The sequence below is a fragment of the Salvelinus sp. IW2-2015 genome, unplaced genomic scaffold, assembly GCF_002910315.2.
Source record: "Salvelinus sp. IW2-2015 unplaced genomic scaffold, ASM291031v2 Un_scaffold2377, whole genome shotgun sequence".
NCBI classification, from domain to species: Eukaryota; Metazoa; Chordata; class Actinopteri; order Salmoniformes; family Salmonidae; genus Salvelinus; species Salvelinus sp. IW2-2015.
The window spans coordinates 91,272-110,850 of NW_019943701.1; the positions used below are offsets into that span (position 1 = coordinate 91,272).

General features: G+C 43.5%; 1 protein-coding gene across 1 annotated transcript in view; it reads right to left on the bottom strand.

Annotated features, from left to right (window-relative positions):
* Positions 1-15,607, bottom strand: part of LOC112073810 (potassium voltage-gated channel subfamily KQT member 5) — a 30,137-nt gene extending 14,530 nt beyond the window's left edge. Inside the window, exon 1 of the mRNA XM_070440285.1 lies at positions 15,256-15,607. Within this exon, the coding sequence (XP_070296386.1) occupies positions 15,256-15,356 (101 nt within the window). The 5' untranslated portion in view covers positions 15,357-15,607. The remainder of the gene's footprint in view (positions 1-15,255) is intronic.
* Positions 15,608-19,579: the final 3,972 nt, after the last annotated feature.

The following is a 19,579-nucleotide window of genomic DNA, read 5'->3' on the forward strand; positions in this document are numbered from 1 at the left end:
TAAACAACGCAAATTAATCACAACACTTGGTTCAAATGTGTTTTTAACTGGCTGGCTTCCACAGGGATTTACCCACGCAACTGCACTGGAGAGCGAGAGAGAGGCGAGAACAGAGAGAGAAAGATGAGAGAGAGAAGAAATTGAAAACTCTGTTTTCACAAAAGAGAGTCTTACAGTATAGCAGAAGAGCGCGAAGGTGAGGGCTGCCTGGCCTCAGTAGGTATATTGCTAATGGGAAATATTTATCACAAAGACCTGCTGTTTGAATGGAAGTCTCTTGCGCCTGAATTTTTATCTCTCGACATAAAGGCACACCAAACTCACTGAGAGGGCCACGGTCAGGTTAGAATGGTATCGCTAGTCCTCCAGATCAGAAACACAATTCTGCCCTCTGTCTACCAAATAAAAGAATTTCGTATGTGACCCCAGAGCAAGTTAGTGAATACTATTTGTAATGTTACAAGCAAGCCACCACGGGCCTTTGGGAGATTTAAGTATAGTGGGGTGTTCTACACTGTGTGTGTGTTGTGCAAGTGTGTGTTGTGTGTCAATCTCCTGGTTATTCGTGGTTGTGTGTGATCGCGTGTGTGTGTGTTATAGTGTGTGTGTGTGTGTTGTGTGGGTCGTGTGTGATAGTGTTGGAATGTGTGTGTGTGTGTCGCTGTGTGTGTTGTGTGTATGTGCTGTGGTGTGTGTGTGTGATGTTTGTGTGGTCGTGCTTGTGATCAGACCGGACCGTTATTCAAATCTCTGCTACCTCATTAAATTTCATAGAAAAACGATACATAGATAGCTAGGTTCTTGGCAAAGCCTAATTTTTTCCAATCTGGCTCACACTGTTACTAATATAGTGCAACTAAGTTACCTTATTAACCAATACCATAATACAACACATGATTATTGTATGGGTTTCTGTAAGGTAGGTCTAGTACCATAGTATCACAAGCATTATAGATCATAGTCTTCACTATTATCACCAACTTATGTAGCTCTTTTGATGACGATTATAGGTTCCGACATGGAGTATAAATTCACACCAGTACTTTCAAAACCTTTTCTACTATATGCCACGCAACCACTAGCGCAACATAATGTGCTGGTTATATGGTAGTCATTATATCAGATATCCAGCTATTCGGATATGTATAGACATCTTCACTTTCGACGCAGTTTACTACGTTTACGAATATTAGACCTAGTACAAAGACGTCTCAGTTACTCTCTTGTGACCAGTACACTACACATGAGATCCTGTGCACTTGTTATTACTCCCCTGAACTAACCATTTTCTCATACTAGACACTAGACTTGAGAGCCATGGCTCCGAAGACTTGAAATATGACAGCACATAGGAATCTAGCACTGCAGCCGTAGTAATGCTCCAAGACCACCATAAAGAGCTGTGGTTAAACTCAAAACATCTTACAGACATTACCCTAGTTTTCCAGCTATTCTCTCTTTCCTTTGCCATTCGCCACCATAGTCCAAGCGATTTGCAGCTACCCCACTTCGCGCAATTTCTAACCTACAAAGCCACGCTGGTCCATCTGGATGCTTTTTGCAAAACCTCGGCTCTCCTGAGAGGAGTCTCCACTAGCCAACCACCACACTAGTGCGTAACGCAACCGTTCATTGAAGCCTGAGCTTTGCCTTCCACTCTAATAATTCGAGTTACCGTGCGCGGGCTGGGCTAGCTGGCTCTACTGTGCGTCTGCGACTAACTCTCATCCACTTAGAAGCCATCTCAATTGGGTTGGTGCCAGGTCGCTGGTGACTTGTCGCATGGCGCAGGTCATCTGAGTGCAGCAGCCCATGCACTCTCCTTCTCTGCGTCATAAAGACATCCAAGCCACTGTGACACTCTAGGGTCGCTTGGCTTGGCGTCAATTGGTTCCTGTTTGATAATCCTTCCAATTAGGACCATAAGGATAATAGTCCCACTAGTACTAGACGCCAAAATACACAGTTAAATATGTGTGTTTGAAGTTGATGGGAAGTGGCTCACCAGGGATCTAAGGATTTAAGACTATGTAGTATATCGTACTATCTTAAGAGCAGTAATGCATGAAAGTTAATGATCTTCTGCGTGATTGATAACGATGTAGTGTCACGATAGCATGGAGCTAATACAGGGCAAAGTGACTCAGATTCTCCTTAGTTGAATATTACAAGAAATGACAATGTATATAACCATTACATCAAACCGCATCTCTGTCTACCACACTAAAGCAAAGCCCAAGTCCACCCAACATCACCCACTCACCATTGCACCATGCTTAGTTCTCCTCACCATGCGTTGTGCGATGGGAGAGCAGTCGACACTTAGGATTTCTTGGGATGCACTGGAGGCGACGTTCCAGGCTCTAGAGCGTTCTGGCATTCTTCACAGCGGAATCGTTGAAAGTTCGCGAGCTCACTTCTACGGACTTGCAGCTGGCATGCAACCTCATCGCAAGTACTCCCCTAGCCTTCTGAGATCCCTCATCCACGAGGCGAAAACCGGGTCGATTTCAACGGTCTATCGCGTGCGACTTTATCGTGCCATCAGCCGTACGTGCTCTGCCGGGGCTCCTTCACAAAGTCTCATGGACGCCCTCTCTGCGTTCGGCTCAGTCACTCATTCGCGGGTACTCCCATCGTCTATCGTTGTATGTATAACGCATCAGCATGTTATGAGGCGGCCTGATTTATGCAGTCGTCACTACTTAGGGAACGAAGTGGATGACGAGTGAGATGGGTGGTATGTATACTTAGTAGACTGTTTGTGAAAGTTAAGGTTGTGATGCTGTGCAATTTTCGTGTGGAGCTTGCAATGGGAACTAATACATCGATTGACGAGCAGAGAAGAGAACGTCTGAGGGTGAGTCGATTCCGTGTTCCAGTGGCAGTCAGGAAAAGGAGCTATTTCAATCATAGCGACTTTATGGTTTTGTGAGCTGCACTTGAAGGAAACAGCGTGCGCGAGTCTATAAAAGAATCATATTGGACTGCCTTCATAGTCTTAAAAGTAAAGATTAAAGTAAAGAACTGTAATTTATCTTTGGCTTACTTGAGGCTGTTCTTGCCATAATATGGACTTGGTCTATTATACCCAAAAATAGGGCTTCTTCTATATAACAACCCTACCTTAGTCATAGCAGGATAAGAACAACTGGAAGTGGCTCCAAATTGCATTAAGAGAGAAAGGAAATTCCACAAATGAACTTTTAGTACAAACAAGGCAGCACCTGGTAAATTGGATAGATTTCCAGTGTGGTAACTACACACTTCACTAAGCAATAGTAGCTTGTATGGTCGAAAGATGACGAAAGCACAGGTAATCCCAAGTTGTCAAGGGCATGTCACATTAATCAATATCAAAGAAGTCGTCTAACTATTGAAGAGTGATACTACAAATGTTAAAGATTGATAGTTAAACTCTTTTTTTTTCGTAGTACGACATCTGATTCTATCTTCCCATATGTGGATTTATGTTCATCATACGTGTTATTTTGTCCCAATAAAGTTAATAAATATAATGGAGAACAACCTTTGCGAATGTATGCTCAGGTTGTCCAAGAACTGTTAGCCATAGTACGTATAGCGATAAACACATATTATTTTTGGCACTTATACCGATTATCTCTGACTGCTAGAGTGTGTGAAGGGTGCGTCAGAGACAAAGCTACGGAGGAGGTTACCCACTATCGAAAACAGATCAGATGACACACGACAGCCCACTCCCCTGCCCGCGCTGTACGCGACGATTGGGTGCAAAGGGGACCAACGAATAGGGTAGTATGGTAATCCGCAGGGGGATATGCTCAATGTCCGAAGCAGCTAGACGCAGAGGCAAAATGCGCTTACGAGTAAGGCGCAGAGGTCGCAGACCCTTATACGTGGTTTGCACGTAGGTGGCAACAAAATGTGAGTTGTAACTTCCGTCAGTGGCTAGGCATACAGATGCTCACGGACATCTCTTCAGGCACAGCGTGATTGACCACTCAAGCCTGTCCTAAAAAATCCCACGCTCTAACTGCATCTAGACGCGAAGTCACGCAAATGGGAGAGAACTGAACATCCACACGTTAGGGAAGCAGTGAAAACTGTGACCGTTTAAACCAGGTGGCTATGTGCCAAGAAGGTGAGAGCAAACTATGAGTATCGCAAGCTGGATAAATCCAAGAAACATCCACAGGAACAAGTAGTGTACAGTGATGAACTATTACAGATAGGAAAAGAATCTGATAAGTGCGACAGTGACTCAACTCCTCCAATGGGTCAGTTCTCAAATATCCAAGGACAACCGAAAGCCAAGGAGCAACCTGCGTGAGAAATGGTGCCGCAGAAGTAACTGCAGATGGGGAATGCTGGAGCAGAGCGGATGAATGGGGACAAATGCTGGGAATCCCGGGTCTTCTCAAAGTTACAAGACAGCTAGCAGGGCAGTGGAGGGGCCCGTGCCATGGCGACAGGCAAGCGGCGCCCGCCCAGGCGAGGTAGGCCAAGAGCTGGTAGCACAACAACGTAACCGTGAGCATGTATATACAGTGGTGCCCCTATGTAAATATTATACGATGAACTATGTTGATGAAGTCATCTGGTTCTATGCACGTTTTGCTGATGGTGAGTGTGACATATGGTAGTGACATCGAACAGGAAGTCCGCAAAGCAGGTAGAGGCAAGAGTGTGATAAACTTCCAGAACTGCCAATTGAAAGTTGAGTGAAATATCACAATGAACAGGATAGACAGCATATTGTTCATTTGGATCTGTATTTTTAAGACCTTACCAAATAGCGTTCTTCACAGCTCAGAAATTACAGCTTTGAAAGTCGGAAGATTTACATACACCTTAAAGCCAAATACATTTAAAAAACAAAATAGTTTCAGTTTTCAGTCAGTTTTTACAATCTCCTGACAATTTCCAAGTTAAAAATTCCCTGGTCTGAATAGGTCAGTTAGAGTCACCAGCTTAATTTTAAGAAGGTGGGAAGAATGGTTGCAACGAGCTACATGTGGCGAGAGCATATATGAGTAAAATAGGAACTGATTCTTTACTGCAGCATTATTAATTCGTGCCGTATCATTTAACATCATCCGCGTGGCGCTCAGTGAAGAGTTGACATGCACCTACGAATTACACGTAGATTTCGACGTTACATCTCATTGCATTCTGCCTATGTTACATAGGGGAGTGGTACTATGGGTGGTGTCAAATGAATTTCATCTCCGCGCGAACGTTATATGCGCTGGTCCACAGAGCTTTCACGTCCAATACTTGGATATAGGGTGAATTTTGGCCCCTAATCCTCAAAACATCCTGACATTATGAGCTGACCCTAGTAGATAAACAACTTGTTTATACAAAAGGAAGGGGGTATTTGATCACAAATACTAATCGAGGGGGCCGCTCAAATATGACTCTCGCCGATACGCTTTTTTCACGTCAAAAAAGTACTAATCTTTAGTACCCACAATGAATGCAAAAAGTAATTGCAAACCGTAATCTGGCTTTTAGTTTATGACACGTTATTGGTGTCAACAACCATTAGGAGCTCTTACAGCTAACTCCTTGATGAAGAAAAGCGCCTTTCAGGTGTATGTCGATGTGGACTTGTTTTACTGATGGATATAATACTTTGTAACCGATTTCCTCCAGGCATCTTCCACAAGGTCCTTTGTGTTGTTCTGGGATTGATTTGCATTAGTATTGTTTGACAGATGGAATGTGGTACCTTCAGGGCATTTGGAAATTGCTCCAAGGATGAAAACCAGACTTGTGAGTACTACACATTTTTTTCTGAGGTCTTGGCCTGTTTTTTAATTTTTCTCCAATGATGTCAAGCAAAAGGCACTGAGTTTGAAGGTAGGCCTTGAAATACATCCACAGGAACACCTCCAATTGACCTATCAGCAGCTTCTAAGCGATGACAACATTTTCTGGAATTCCCAAGCTGGTTAAAGGCACAGTCAACTTAGTGTTATGTAAACTTCTGACCCACTGGAATTGTGATACAGTGAATTATAAGTTAAATAATCTGTCTGTAAACAATTGTTGGAAAAATTAAACTTGTGTCATGCACAAAGTAGATTCCTAACCGACTTGCCAAAACTATAGTTTGTTAACAAGGAAATTTGTGGCAGTGTTAAAAAAACAAGTTTAATGACTCCAACCTTAAGGTATGTTAAACTTCTACACTTTTCAACTTGGAGAGTTAAATACGACAGTTTAGTGGTACCAGTACGAGAAGTAGGTTTACAAATTCAACAGCAACAAACACCGCAGCAGTTTAGCCACCTGTGCGCAAGAAACCAACAATCTCGTTGCACCAAGGCTAACTTCACATAATCGTCAGGAGACACATCCACAAACCCTATTATCGCCAGCCTCTATTTTGAAAACAACCAACCAACTTCATCTCCTCGCGCATATCGGAATCCAGCATCAAGGAATCAAATTCGGTATGTCATTCCCAAAATCTTGTAGGAGTCCAAAGCCGGCAGGTGGGGGATCGCCTGCTTCAGTACTCATAGTACTAGTTGTTCTGAATAGATCAGGTACACCTCCTCAAAAGTTTCGTATGCTGTCTGGCTATACATTCCAACTGCGAAATAGACTGACTATACGTAACAACAAAAACAACAAGACTAAAAAAGAGAACGGTTTACCCATATGCAAAGGCATATATGCTGTCCTCATCGTTCTATACACCCAGTACCAGTCAAAAGTTTGGACACCCTACTCATTTCAATGGCGTTTTTCTCTTATTTCTTCACTAGTTACAAAAGCTATACAATAACACATATGGAATCACATGTGTAAACCGAAAAAAAGTGTGTATAATATATTAGAACATTTGAGATCCTTCAAAGTTACAACGACTCTTTATGAATTGATGACAGTCTGTTGCACATTCTTGCACATTCTCTCAACCAGCTTCATGAGGTTAGTCACCTGAGAATCTATCCCAATTAACAGTTGTGCCTTGTTAAAAGTGTCATTTTGTGGAATTCTTTCCTCTCTATAATGCATTTGAGCAATCAGTTGTTTTTGTGACAAGAGTTAGGTGGATAAGATAGCCCTATTTGGTTAAAAAAGACCAAAGTTCCATATTATGGCAAGAACAAGCTCAAGTAAGCAAAGATAAATTACATTTACATTACTTTACATCTTTACTTTAAACATGTGAAGCCAGTCATATGGAACATTTTAAGAACTTTGAAAGTTTCTTCAAGTGCAGTCACAAAAAACCATCAAGCGCTATGATGAAACTAGCTCTCTTCCTGAGCTGCCACAGGAACCGGAGACCCAGAGTTTCCTCTGCTGCCAGATATAAGTTCATTTAGAGCCTCAGAAATTGCAAGCCCAAATAAATACTTTCACAAAGTTCAAGTAACAAACACATCTCAACATCAACTGTTCAGATGAGACTGCATAAATCAGGCCTTCATGGGCGAATTCACACTTACTAAAGGAACCAATAATAAGAAGAGGACTTTGTTGGGCCCAAGAAGCATTGAGTAATGGACATTAGACCGCGTTTTGAATCTGACCTTTCTTCTTTGCATGAGTCCCAAATTTGAGATTTTGGTTCCAACTGCCATGCTTTGTGAGATGCAGAGTAGTTTGACGGCTAATGATCTCCACATGTGTGGTTCCACCGTGAAGCATGGAGGAGTGTGATGGTGGGGGGTTTGCTTTTGCTGGTGACACTGTGATTATTTAGAACTTCAAGCACCACTTAACCAGCATGGTACACAGCATTCTGCACGATACACCATCCATCTGGTTTGGCTTAGTGGGATATTTGTATTTCAACAGGACAATGACCCAAGCCAAGGCTGTTTGTAGGCTATTTGACAAGAGGAGGAGTGATTGGAGTGCTGGCATCAGATGAACCTGGCCTCGACATCACCCGACCTCAACCCAATTGAGATGGTTTGGGATGAGTTTGGACTGCAGAGTGAAAGGAAAAGCAGCCAACAAAGTGCTTAGCATATGTTGGAAACTCCTTCCAAGACTTTTGCAAAAGCATTCCAGATGAAGCTTGGTTGAGGAGAATGCCAAGAGTGTGCAAGCTGGTCATCAAGGCAAAGGGAAGAATCTTAAAATATATTAGATTTGTTTAAACCACTTTTTGTACTACAAAGATTCCATAGTGTTATTTCATAGTTGTGGATGTCTTCACTATTATTCTACAAATGTAGACTTGTGGGCCAACTTTGACTGCGTATGTATGTGAACGTCTATGTATAGCGTTATGAATGTAGCTCTATGAATGTCTATGTATACTTATGTAAGATGCTATATGCCTTTATGTCTGCAGATGAATTTGGGTATGAAATTCTAATCTATACAATTGCCACCTTCAAACTAAGGTGTATTATGTCTATGTTACAGTATAGTTTATGATGTAAATTAACTCATGTGACAGATTGACATAGTCCTTTGTATGTCATGTATATGAAGGCTTTATAGCGCAACATGATCACTAAGGCTTCATCAACACTAAACTAAAGCGTGACCAGAGATACTGTAGAACCACTATACTTTGTCAACCCCACTGGTGGTTGCTGACATTTAGAGAAAAAGAGCGTGTTCAAAGGTTAATTGAGCTCAGTGGGAGAGAGAAAAATGAAGGAGGGCCTAGGTTTGAACAGCGTTTTTAAAAAAAAGCCTATCATTTGATTAATTCAGTCCCCACTCCCGTCCCCATGTCTCTCATTTTAACCCATTTACTAATTCAGCTTGAGGAGAGAGAGAGAGAGGGAGAGAAGAAAGAAGAGAGGAGGGAGGGAGCCGAGAGGAGAAGAGAGAGAGACGGGCGCTGAGGTCATATGTGTGGAGGACGGTAAACTTTTAGAAAAAACTGGCAACCTGTCGGGGCACCAGTCGGCTTTCAGGCCATCGGCACCCTGGTTTTCAAGACACTCAAAAAATGGATTGTTATTTATTATTTTCCATCTCTTCTCTGTGTATCAAGATCAAGCACAGGTTCGGGGTCGGGAACAATTCAAACAAAATGCAATTGATTGGAGACTTTTTACAGGAGTCTTTCACCGTTTCATGAGTTTGTTCATTCGTTTACCCAATTATTGGTTGCTTCACTGGAGAGCAAGGCATTTAAATTAGGTTAGATTGATGGGCCTATTCATAGACCAGCATGCATTGCAGCSTATTATCCAAWATGCATGCGCACAGCARGCAAAATGCTTCAGCAGGTACCYTACTGTTAGTATGTAATTATGATTCCGTAGCACTCAGCTCACTCCTAAACATGTGACCTCAGCTGGCAAATCCCCGCCTCTCTGACTGGCAGAGTCACCATTGGAGGAGCTACCATAGAAGAGGTACCATAGGGGTTTGTGCAGGGGAGGGTCTTGTATCATGGATAATCAAGAACACCAAGGGAATAGGGTGAAGTGATGATTTCATGAAACTTTGTGATGAACTATTAATGGGGTCTAATATCCAAGGAGGGACTGCTGAAATGGTGAGGTGCAGGGTGGAGTGCTGAGGTCAGAGGATGGACAATGCTGTGTACAGGGTTTCCAAGTKACAACATGCAGGGGCAGTGGAGGGGCCGTGCAGAGGACAGGCAGCGGGCAAGGGGTAGGAAGCTGTACCCAATCTAACCGTGACTGTTTCGGTGGTCATTGTAAATGTTATCGTGACTATTGATGAAGTCATTGTGTCTTTCACGTTTTGGTGATGTGAGTGTGAATGGTGTGAATGACAGGAAGTGAGGTAAGAGGCAAGAGTAGTTGATAAAACTTCCAGAATGATTGAAGTTGGTGAAATATCACAATGAACCAGTTAGACAGCATATTTGTTCAGTGGATCTGTTTTGAGACTCCCAAATAGCTGTTGTACATTCAGAAAAGAGCAACACGAGTTAGTGTACAGTAAGAGAAGTGGTTAAATCATAAGACAACAGGCAGCAGTTTCAGGCACTGTCCAAAAGCAGCTCAGCTCAGGCGGCATTTGAAAACCACAACTTTCTCTCGGATATCGAATCATGCATCAATAATAAATTCGTAGTCATTCCCAAAATAGTAATGAGTCCAAGCGGGCAGGGGGGCTGTACCCAGTATGTTTCCGTAGGGTCACCTCCTCAGTAGCTTCTGCTTATACTGAGAACCTTACTACACCAGAGGAAAGAGATACGGTAAGCAAATATATGTTTAATAATGTACAGTACCTCAAAAGTTTGACACCTACTCATTCAAGGGTTTTTCTTTATTTTTTACTATTTACAAAACTATGAAAAATACACATGGAATCATGTAGTAACCAAAAAAGTGTATAAATATATTTGCATTTGAGGATTCTTCAAAGTAGCCACTCTTTGCCTTGATGAAGCTTTGCACATCTCTTGGCATTCTCTCACCAGCTTCATGAGTAGTCATTGGATGTATTCCAATTAACAGGTGTGCCTTGTTAAAAGTTATTTGGTGAATTCTTTCCTTCTTAATGCATTTGGAGCCAATCAGTTGTGTGTGACAGTAGGTTGGTATACAGAAGATAGCCCTATTTGGTAAAAGACAAGTCATATTATGGCAAACAGCTCAAATAAGGAAGAGAATACAGTCCATTCATTACTTTAAGACATGAAGGTCAGTCAATAGGAACATTTTATGAACTTTGAAAGTTTCTCAAGTGCAGTCACAAAACCATCAGGGTGTTGATGAAACTAGCTTATGAGGACCGCCAAAGGAAAGGAAGACCCAGAGTTTCCTCTGCTGCAGAGGATAAGTTCATTAGAGCCTCAGAATTGCAGCCTAAATAAATGATTCACAAAGTTCAAGTAACAGACACATCTCAACATACTGTCAGATGGACTGGTAATCAGGCCTTATGTTCGAATCGCTAACTAAGGACACTAATAAGAAGAGACTTGCTTGGGCCAAGAAACACGAGCAATGGACATTACACCAGTGGAAATCTGTCCTTTTGCTCTGATGAGTCCAAATTTGAGATTTTTGGTTCCAACCGCATGTCTTTGTGAGACGCAGAGTAGGTGAACGGATGATCTCCACATGTGTGGTTCCCACCGTGAACATGGAGGAGGAGGTGTGATGGTTGGGGGTGCTGTTGCGTGGTGACACTGTAGTATTTATTTAGAATTCAAGGCACACTTAACAGCATGGCTACCACAGCATTCTGCAGGGATACATCCCATCTGGTGTGCGCTTAGTGGACTATATGTTTTCAACAGACAATGACCAAGCCAAGGCTGTGTAAGGCTATTTGACCAAAGAAGGAGAGTGATGGAGTGCTGCATCAGATGACCTGGCTCACAATCACCCGACCTCAACCAATTGAGATGGTTGGGATAAGTTGGACCAGAGTGAAGGCAACAAGTGCTTAGCATATGTGGGAACTCCTTCAAGACTTTGTGAAAGCATTCCGAGTTGAAGCTGGTTGAGAGAATGCCAAGAGTGTGCAAAGCTGTCATCAAGGCAAAGGGAAAAATCTCAAATATATTTAGATTTGTTTAACACTTTTTTGTTTACACAGATTCCATATGTGTTATTTCATAGTTTGATGTTTCACTATTATTCTACAATAAAATAGTAGAAAAACCTTGTGAGTGCCGAACTTTTGACTGGTACTGTATGTGAACGTCTTTGTATAGTTTATGATAAGCTTCTATGAATGTCTATGTTACTTATGTAAAGATGTTTATATGCTTATGTCTAAATCTAATCTAATACAATCACACCTCAAATAAGTGTATTAATGTCTATGTACAGTATAGTTTATGGATGTAAATATAACTTATGACAGATGACATAGTCCTTTATGTTATGATATGAAGGCTTTATAAGCACACATGATCACTGGTTCAATCACACGAAACTAAAGCTGACCAGAGATACTGTAGAACCACTATACTTTGTCAACCACTTGCTGACATTTAGAAAGAGCGTGTTCAAAGGTAATTGAGCTCAGTGGAGAGAGAAATGAGAGGCCTAGGTTGACAGCGTTTTTAAAAAGCCTATCATTTGATAATTCAGTCCCACTTGTCCATGTCTCTCATTTAACCATACTAATTCAGCTGGGAGAGAGAGAGAGAGAGAGGAGAGAAGAGAGAAGAGAGAAAGAGAGAGAGAGGAACGAGAAGAGGAGAGGAGAGAGAGAAAAGAAAGGAGAGAGAGGGGCGCTGAGTCATATGTGTGGAGGACGGTAAACTTTTAGAACGGCAACCTGTCGGGCACCAGTAGGCTTTCAGGGCCATCGGCACCTGGTTCAATGACACTCAAAAATGGATTGTTATTTATTTATTTTTCTCCTGCAGTTTTGAGGTGGAGCCTTGACATGAGAGGGGTGTGAATTGAATTCAATAGGTGGAGGATGCTGGAGCTTTGTTCTCTCTCTTTCTGTCTCGCTCTCTCCCTCCTCTGTGTCTCCTTTTCTAGCGCAGTCTTTCAAGTGTTTGCGTTGCGTGGGTGGATTCTGTCCTCCCTCTCAACACTGAAAGGTTTTATTTTTTCTGCTATTCTGTTGACCTTTACATTTAGTTTGGAAATTCTAGATAAAAAACTAAGTACATTCTCCAACAGACAATGTTTTAGTGGCCCTCAGGTTTTTAATTCTGTTTTTACTTAAAGACACACACATTTGCTTTCCCTACTGTTGTGTAACACAGCTAAGACAACATATTACATCACTTCTAGCTCCCACAGAGAGAGAGAGAGACGAGAAAGAGACAGAGAGATAGAGAAAGAAGAGAGAGGAGGAGAGAGAAGACAAGAGAGATAGATAGAGGGAGAGGAGAAAGACAGAGAGGGAGAAGACAGAGAGAGATAAAGAGAGAGAGAAATAGAGCGAGAAAGACAGAGAGAATAGAGAGAGGGAGAGAGAGGAAGACAGAGCTAGAGTAACAGAGCAGAAAGACAGTGTTTTCTCTCCCTCTCTATCTTTCCTCTTATATTTAGTGTTGTGGTCACTCAAATCTGTTATACTGAAATCACACAAACACACACGACTGCAATAAACACAATTATTTCGATTTTAGAGAGAGAGCGAGAGAGAAACCATGCAATCCTTTCCTTCTGAAGAACACCTCAGTACGGAGAGATGCAGTGAGAGAAAGGGATGAGGGAGAGGAAGAAAGGACAAGAGCTGAGAGAGAATAGGGGATGGGAGGAATAAAGAGACGGAGCGCGAGAGTGAAGAAGGAATAATAAAAGGAGAGAAAGAAAGATAAACACTGAGAAAGAGGGGGAGAGGCCCAGAGAGAGGCCCAGGGGAGAGCCAGGGGAGCAGGAGAGCAGGAAGCCAGAGGAGAGGCCAGGGAGAGGCCAGAGGAAGGCAGGGAGAGCCAGGAAGCCAGGGGAGCCAGGAGGCCAGGGGAGAGCCAGGAGGCAGAGGCCAGAGTAGAGGAGAGGAATAATGACTAAGTAATGAACTGGTGGCTGTTTCTATAAATGGACATTAAGTTAAGAGCTAGGGCCAACACCTCTTAATAGCTATCTTTCTCTACATAGGTCACCGACTGCATATTGGCACTTTCAGCAGCAATACACAGTAAATCCCAAATGACACCCTCCTCCCTTGATAGTGCACTACTTTTGACCAATGTCCTATATGGATAGAGAGACATTTGGGACACACCCACACTCTGAATAGGGTGAAAGCATTGGCATTTCCATTTGGGTCATTTGGCAGAGCAGACAATCTTATCCAGAGCGCCTTGCCATCAGTGTACTCCACACAGGCAGGAGGGAAGACATGACCCCCAACACACAGGGTTACGACGCACACCGGCGGTAGTGCTGCGTCTGGATCTGTGCGTCAGTAGATGCACAGAGCAAGTAGGAGGTACGCACCTTGTGGAGATTCACCCTGGTCCTTCCTTCAGGTTGAGAAGTGAGAGAGGGGAGAGAGTGAGGAAATATTTAGCAAAGGCTTCATCGCAAACATTTTCTACTGCCCCAGCGAGTAGCGAGATGACTCCAGGGGTCGTCACCAAAAGAGATGCTGAGGATTTGAGGGCGTTGTGTTGAGCACATGAGCAAATCACAAGCAAGACTAAACAGTCCCAGACTAAACAGAAACAAGACTCCAGACACACACATCATTTCAGTGCAGTATACTATCTAGGCAAACTCGCTAGCAGTGTGTAGACAGGTGTGTGTGTGTGTGTGTGTGTGTGTGTGTGTGTGTGTGTGTGTGTGTGTGTGTGTGTGTGTGTGTGTTGTGTGTGTGTGTGTGTGTGTGTGTGTTGTGTGTGTGTGTGTGTGTGTGTGTGGTGTGTGTGTGTGTGTGTGTGTGTGTGTGTGTGTGTGTTGTCCTATCTGTCAGTAAAGCATGTAGCAGATGGATTCTCCAATATCTCCAGGTTCCACAACATTCCGTCTGCATATTTACCAGTCTTGAAACGCTATATTGGCAGATAATACCAATACAGGCACTCCAGATCTCMCAGTCACACAAGGCTATTCCAGCACAGTGGCAGTCCAATGAGACGAGAGACGGAGAAGTGGCCACACATTYATTAAAGCCTGGTTGGATCATTTAGACGCTGACTACCGTCAGAAATGGATGGGCCGTGGAGGACGACCGCTAAATTCACTGCCTCAGTTGGACGTGGAGTGCAGACAATCTCAAGACTTCAGTGAATCTTAGCTGACTGTGTTAGGCCAAAGTTCCAAATGGCACCCTATTCCCTATGTAGGGCACTAGTTTTGACTAGGGCCTGATCAAAAGTAGCGCACTACATAGGGAATGGGGTGTCATTGAGAACGCTRCCWTAAACTGTTAGACTGATGGTTTGAGCATATATTGGGAGATATGAATGCCTGTTGTGTTAGCTGGATAGAGGTGTACTGGGGTTTTGTCTACATGATTGGTTTTTAGTCATAATTCTTGAGTTCTTGAGTTCACTACAGTTTGGATGAAAAGGAACCTGGACAATATTGGTCTTTTGATGGCTGTTAACTATTGACTTATAATAACAGAAGACAAATGATAAAAATATAAAAGTGTTCATTCACAGAAAAGAAGGAAGTACATGAGTGAAATAGTACTTGAGGTAGAGAGGTAGAGGAGATAAGTAGAAAAATAAGTAGCCTGGTCCCAGATCAGTTTGTGCTGTCTTGCCAACACCTATGGCCATTGTCACACCAAACGTGCCAAACAGATCTGGGACCAGGCAAGAAAAGAAAAGTTAACMGAAATACATCATTGGAAAAAGAGAAGGGAAAAGACAGCTTAACAGGGGCACAGACACCAAACTCAGACACCAGCTGCCAATGTTGTACCTACTTTGTAGGGCTGCAGGTATGCAACGCCTTCAAATGAGGCTTCCAGGTAGCAATGGAAACCGAGTTCTCATCAGCCGCATAACTACGCCAAACACACTGCATGCAGAATACACACAAAAAACAGGTGGGGGAAAAGAAAAAAGAGACAAAAGAGAGAAAATGAGACAAAACAAAATAAAAAAAGAATAAAAAGAAAGGACAAACAGAGGAATAAAAAATATGGGAAAAAACCTCTGATTAGTGATAAAAACACAACAAAGCAATCACGGGTCAAAGGTCACGCGTGAGTGACACGTTCTGTCGCTGGGCCGAGTTCGGAGGCCAGCACGATGGGGGTACAGTACATGCCTGTGGGGCTGACGGAGGGCAGAGGCTACTTGGTAAACGCCACGTGGCGCCTAGAAAATACGGCCTGTAGAGAGTCGGTGGATAGTAGCGCCACCAGCTGCGTGCGGTGGGAGACGGAGAGGAGAGAAGAGGGAGGAGGAGGGGAAAGGAGGTAGAGGAGAGAGAAGAGATAGCGGGGGGAGAGGTAAGAGAAAGAGGAGAAGGAAGACAAGGTAAGAGGAGAAAGCAGAGAAGGTAGAGAGGAAGCGCAGGAGAGGGGAAGCGAGGGTTAGAGGATACAAAAGAAACCACAAGGTAGGTCAAAACAGAAGGAAAGAGGAAGACGCAGGGATGCAGGAAGAGAGGGATAGCTAACGCTTAAGCTTGCCGCACTCTTGATTGTAGAAGTGTTAGGAATTGAGGGAAATGGACAGAACGCTGGCTTGGAAGCAATGGAGAACGAGGGTTAGACCGGAGGTCACCCTACATGCTGGTTCCTAGGATGGTTTTGGAGGAATGTGAGGGGGAAATAGATAAGACTGGATAACAACAAATACCTTTCCGGTTTCAACGTCACCATACTTCACACAGTAGTAACCTATTGCATTAGATCAACGAGAAGCAATGAGTATTTACTCTCTGCACAAAATCATCTCTAATTTTTGGGGGTATCTCATAGCCCAGGGCAATTTGAATTGACAATCCATTAAAGTGACTATAGTACACACTAGCAGTATTGCAGATAGAGTGTGAGTCAGAGAAATAGCCTCTGTCAATGACCCTATCACTCCTCATAGCACACTATTTTGACCAGGGCAATAGAGCATGGGTGAAAAGTAGTGCATATATAGGGAACAGGGTGCCATTTCGGACGTACACTGTCGATAGACCAAACAGTTTGCTCTACTGGATGAGACAAGCGGCTGGGTCCTCCCTTCTCAAGTGCTTCTGTCCTGTGCTTGCTCTGGACCTCAGGGCGAAGCTGAGCCCAGATTACCTGCAAAGCACAGGAGAGACATGGGAATCCAGGTGAAGCAAGATCCGGAAACTGCTTTTGGGTCAACAGCCTCATTTCGTCGCATGTAGACAACAGCTGACATGAAGTCAATAGGGAGTAGCATCGTCTAGTAGATAACTAGGAAAAGGATACAATCATGACACTTAGTGTGGTGTGTGTGTATGTGTGTTGTTGTGTGTTGTGTGTGTGTGGGTTGTGTGTGTGTTGTGTGTTGTTGCCTGTGTGTGTTGGTGTGTGCTGTGGTGTGTGGTAAGGATGTGTGTGTGTGGGTGTGTGGTGTGTGTGGTGTGTGTGTGCAATGTAGCTGGGTGTCTGCAATTGTGCTGCCGTGTCATGTGTGATGTCGTGTATGCATGTGTGGTATGTTGGGCATATTACTTATCTCGACCAGTTCTCTTTTGTTGCTGTACAGTCGTGCCTATGAGTGTGGATTGTACTCATCACCGGGCAGGGCAAAGCAAAGAGATCCACCAGTAGTTGCAACCCAGTGAGAGCAATGCACGCCGGTCCAGTTTCGGGTCGTCCCGTACCAAATGGTTGTCAAGGTATCTGAGAACACACACAAACAAATGAATATCTTGAGAAAATGCCCCCCCCTATTATCCATGATAGGTCCTCATTATACTACGGAGCGAAGCCACCAAAATGATATCATCGCCGGTACATTTTGAGTTCAGAATATCGTGAAAATAAAATACGAAAATGTGTCGTATTAGTGAAAATATGAATTTAGAGGTAAATATAACTATTTGAATAATGAGCTTATTCTTCCTTGTTGCTAGAATCAAATCAGGGAAGAAATACGGAACATGAATTAATACGAACAGTTCAAAAAACAATGTTAGTGATTGGAAAACAACTCCCTAGAAAAAGGCTTAACTGCGAAACATGGACTGTTCCAACATCATCCACCGTCGCACTGTGGACCTCTCCCATTTATGAGGGCAGGACAGGGGAGATATCTGTACATTACTCACCGGTCCCCACCATAAGGCATCAGCATAGGTGCAAACTCGCTGTTGAACTCTGTCTCACAAGCTAGACCAGAAAGGAGGAAAGTGAGGACAGGAAGCAATGTACCAGGCGTCACCAGCCCTACAGGAGAGCAATATAAAAAATGTTTTACGATTCCCAATTGCTGACGCCATACAGTCAGAAAGACAGTTCCAGAGGAAGGGAGGAGGAGGAAAGAAAAGAGAATAGATAAGAAGAGAGAGAGAAAGAGAAGAGAGAGAAGAGAGGAGAGAGAAGAGAAGAGAGGAGGAGGAGCAGCGAGAGAGGGAGAGAATGAGAAGCAACGAAGAGGAGAGAGGAGAGAAGAAGGAGAGGAGGAAGAAGGACGAGAGAAGAGTATGAAAAGGGGAGAAAGGAAAGGGAGAGAGGAGAAGAAAGGAGAGAAGACAAGAGAGAGAGAGGAGGGAGAAGAAAGGAGAGAACGAGAGGGACAGGAGAGAGAGAGAGAAGAGAGAAAGAAGCAGAAAGGGAGACGAGAAGAGAGAAGAAGTGTGTGTGACTGTGTTTGTCTATGTGTGTGGCCGGTGTGTGTGTGTGTGTGTGTGTGTGTGTGTGTGTTTGGTGTGTGTGGTGAGTGTGTGTGTGGTGTGTGTGTGTGTGTTGTGGGTGTGTGGTCGTGGTGGTACTGTGGTGCTGTTGTGTGTGTGAGATGTGTTGTCTGTTTGTGGTCTGTGTCTGCTGTGTGTGTGTGTCTGTGTATCTTGACTGCCGATCCTGGACTGTGTACTATTCTTTCAGGCAGCCCAACCTTGCTGTGTGTCGTAACACACTATCCGGGCAGCAGTTTCCAGGTGCCCGCCGCGCCGGCTGCCACATAAACCGCAGGATCTGCAGAACGCGAGCTACGCGAGAGGGCGGCCGTGGCGAAAGGATGTTACCCGGCTTCCTGCCACCCACCGCTACGGAGGCTAATCAGTACGATGATTTGTGAGGGGGAGGGGATATGGGAATTGTATGAGAGAGGGGGATAGAGAGGGAAGGAAGAAACAGAGAGAGAGAGAGGGGAGAGAGAGAGAGAGGGAGTAGGGAAGAAGGAAGGGGAAGAAAAAGAGAGAGAGAGACAGGGAAGGAGAGAGAGAGAGTGAGATAAAGAGAGAAAGAAAGAAAGAAAGAAAGAAAGAGAGAGAGAGAGAAGAGAGAGAGAGAGAGAGAGAGAGGAAGGAGAGAGAGAGAGAGAGAGAAAGAAAGAAGAAAGAAAGAAAGGAAAGAAGAAGAAAGAAGAAGAAAGAAAGAGAAGGAAAAGAAGAAAGAAAAAAAAAAAAAAAAGGGAAGGAGGAAGGGGAGGAAAAAGAAAGTTACAGGTGGCACACAGGTAATGAAATAATAGTTATATGTCAATACGTTGTGACTGGACACTAACATAACAGTCTGGTGTGGACTGGACACTTAAATATAACAGATTTGTGGGTGTGGAACTGGACACTAACATAACAGTTTTCTGTGTTTATCTGGACACTAACATAACAATACGTGTAGACTGGACACTAACTCAACGATTTGGTGTGACTGGACACTAACATAACAGTACTGGTGTGGCTGGACATAACATCCAGATTTGGTGTGGACTGGACACTATCTAATAAAATACTGGTATTGACTGGAACTAAAAATAAAGTACTGGTGTGGACTTGACATTAACATAACAGTACTGGTGTGGCTGGGACCAACATAACAGTACTGGTGTGAACTGACACGTAACATAAAGTCACTGGTGTGGAACTGGACCAACTGACATAACAATACTGGTGTGGACTGGACACTAACATAACAGTAAGTGGTGTTGGATGGACACTAAATAAATATCGGTGTGGACTGGACACTAGACATAAAATACTGGTGTAGACTGGACACTAACAGAACAGTACTGGTGTGGACTGGACTTAACTTTAACAAACTGGTGTTGGACTGGACACTAACATAACAAACACTGGTGTTGACTGACCCTAACATAAAGTACTGGTGTGAC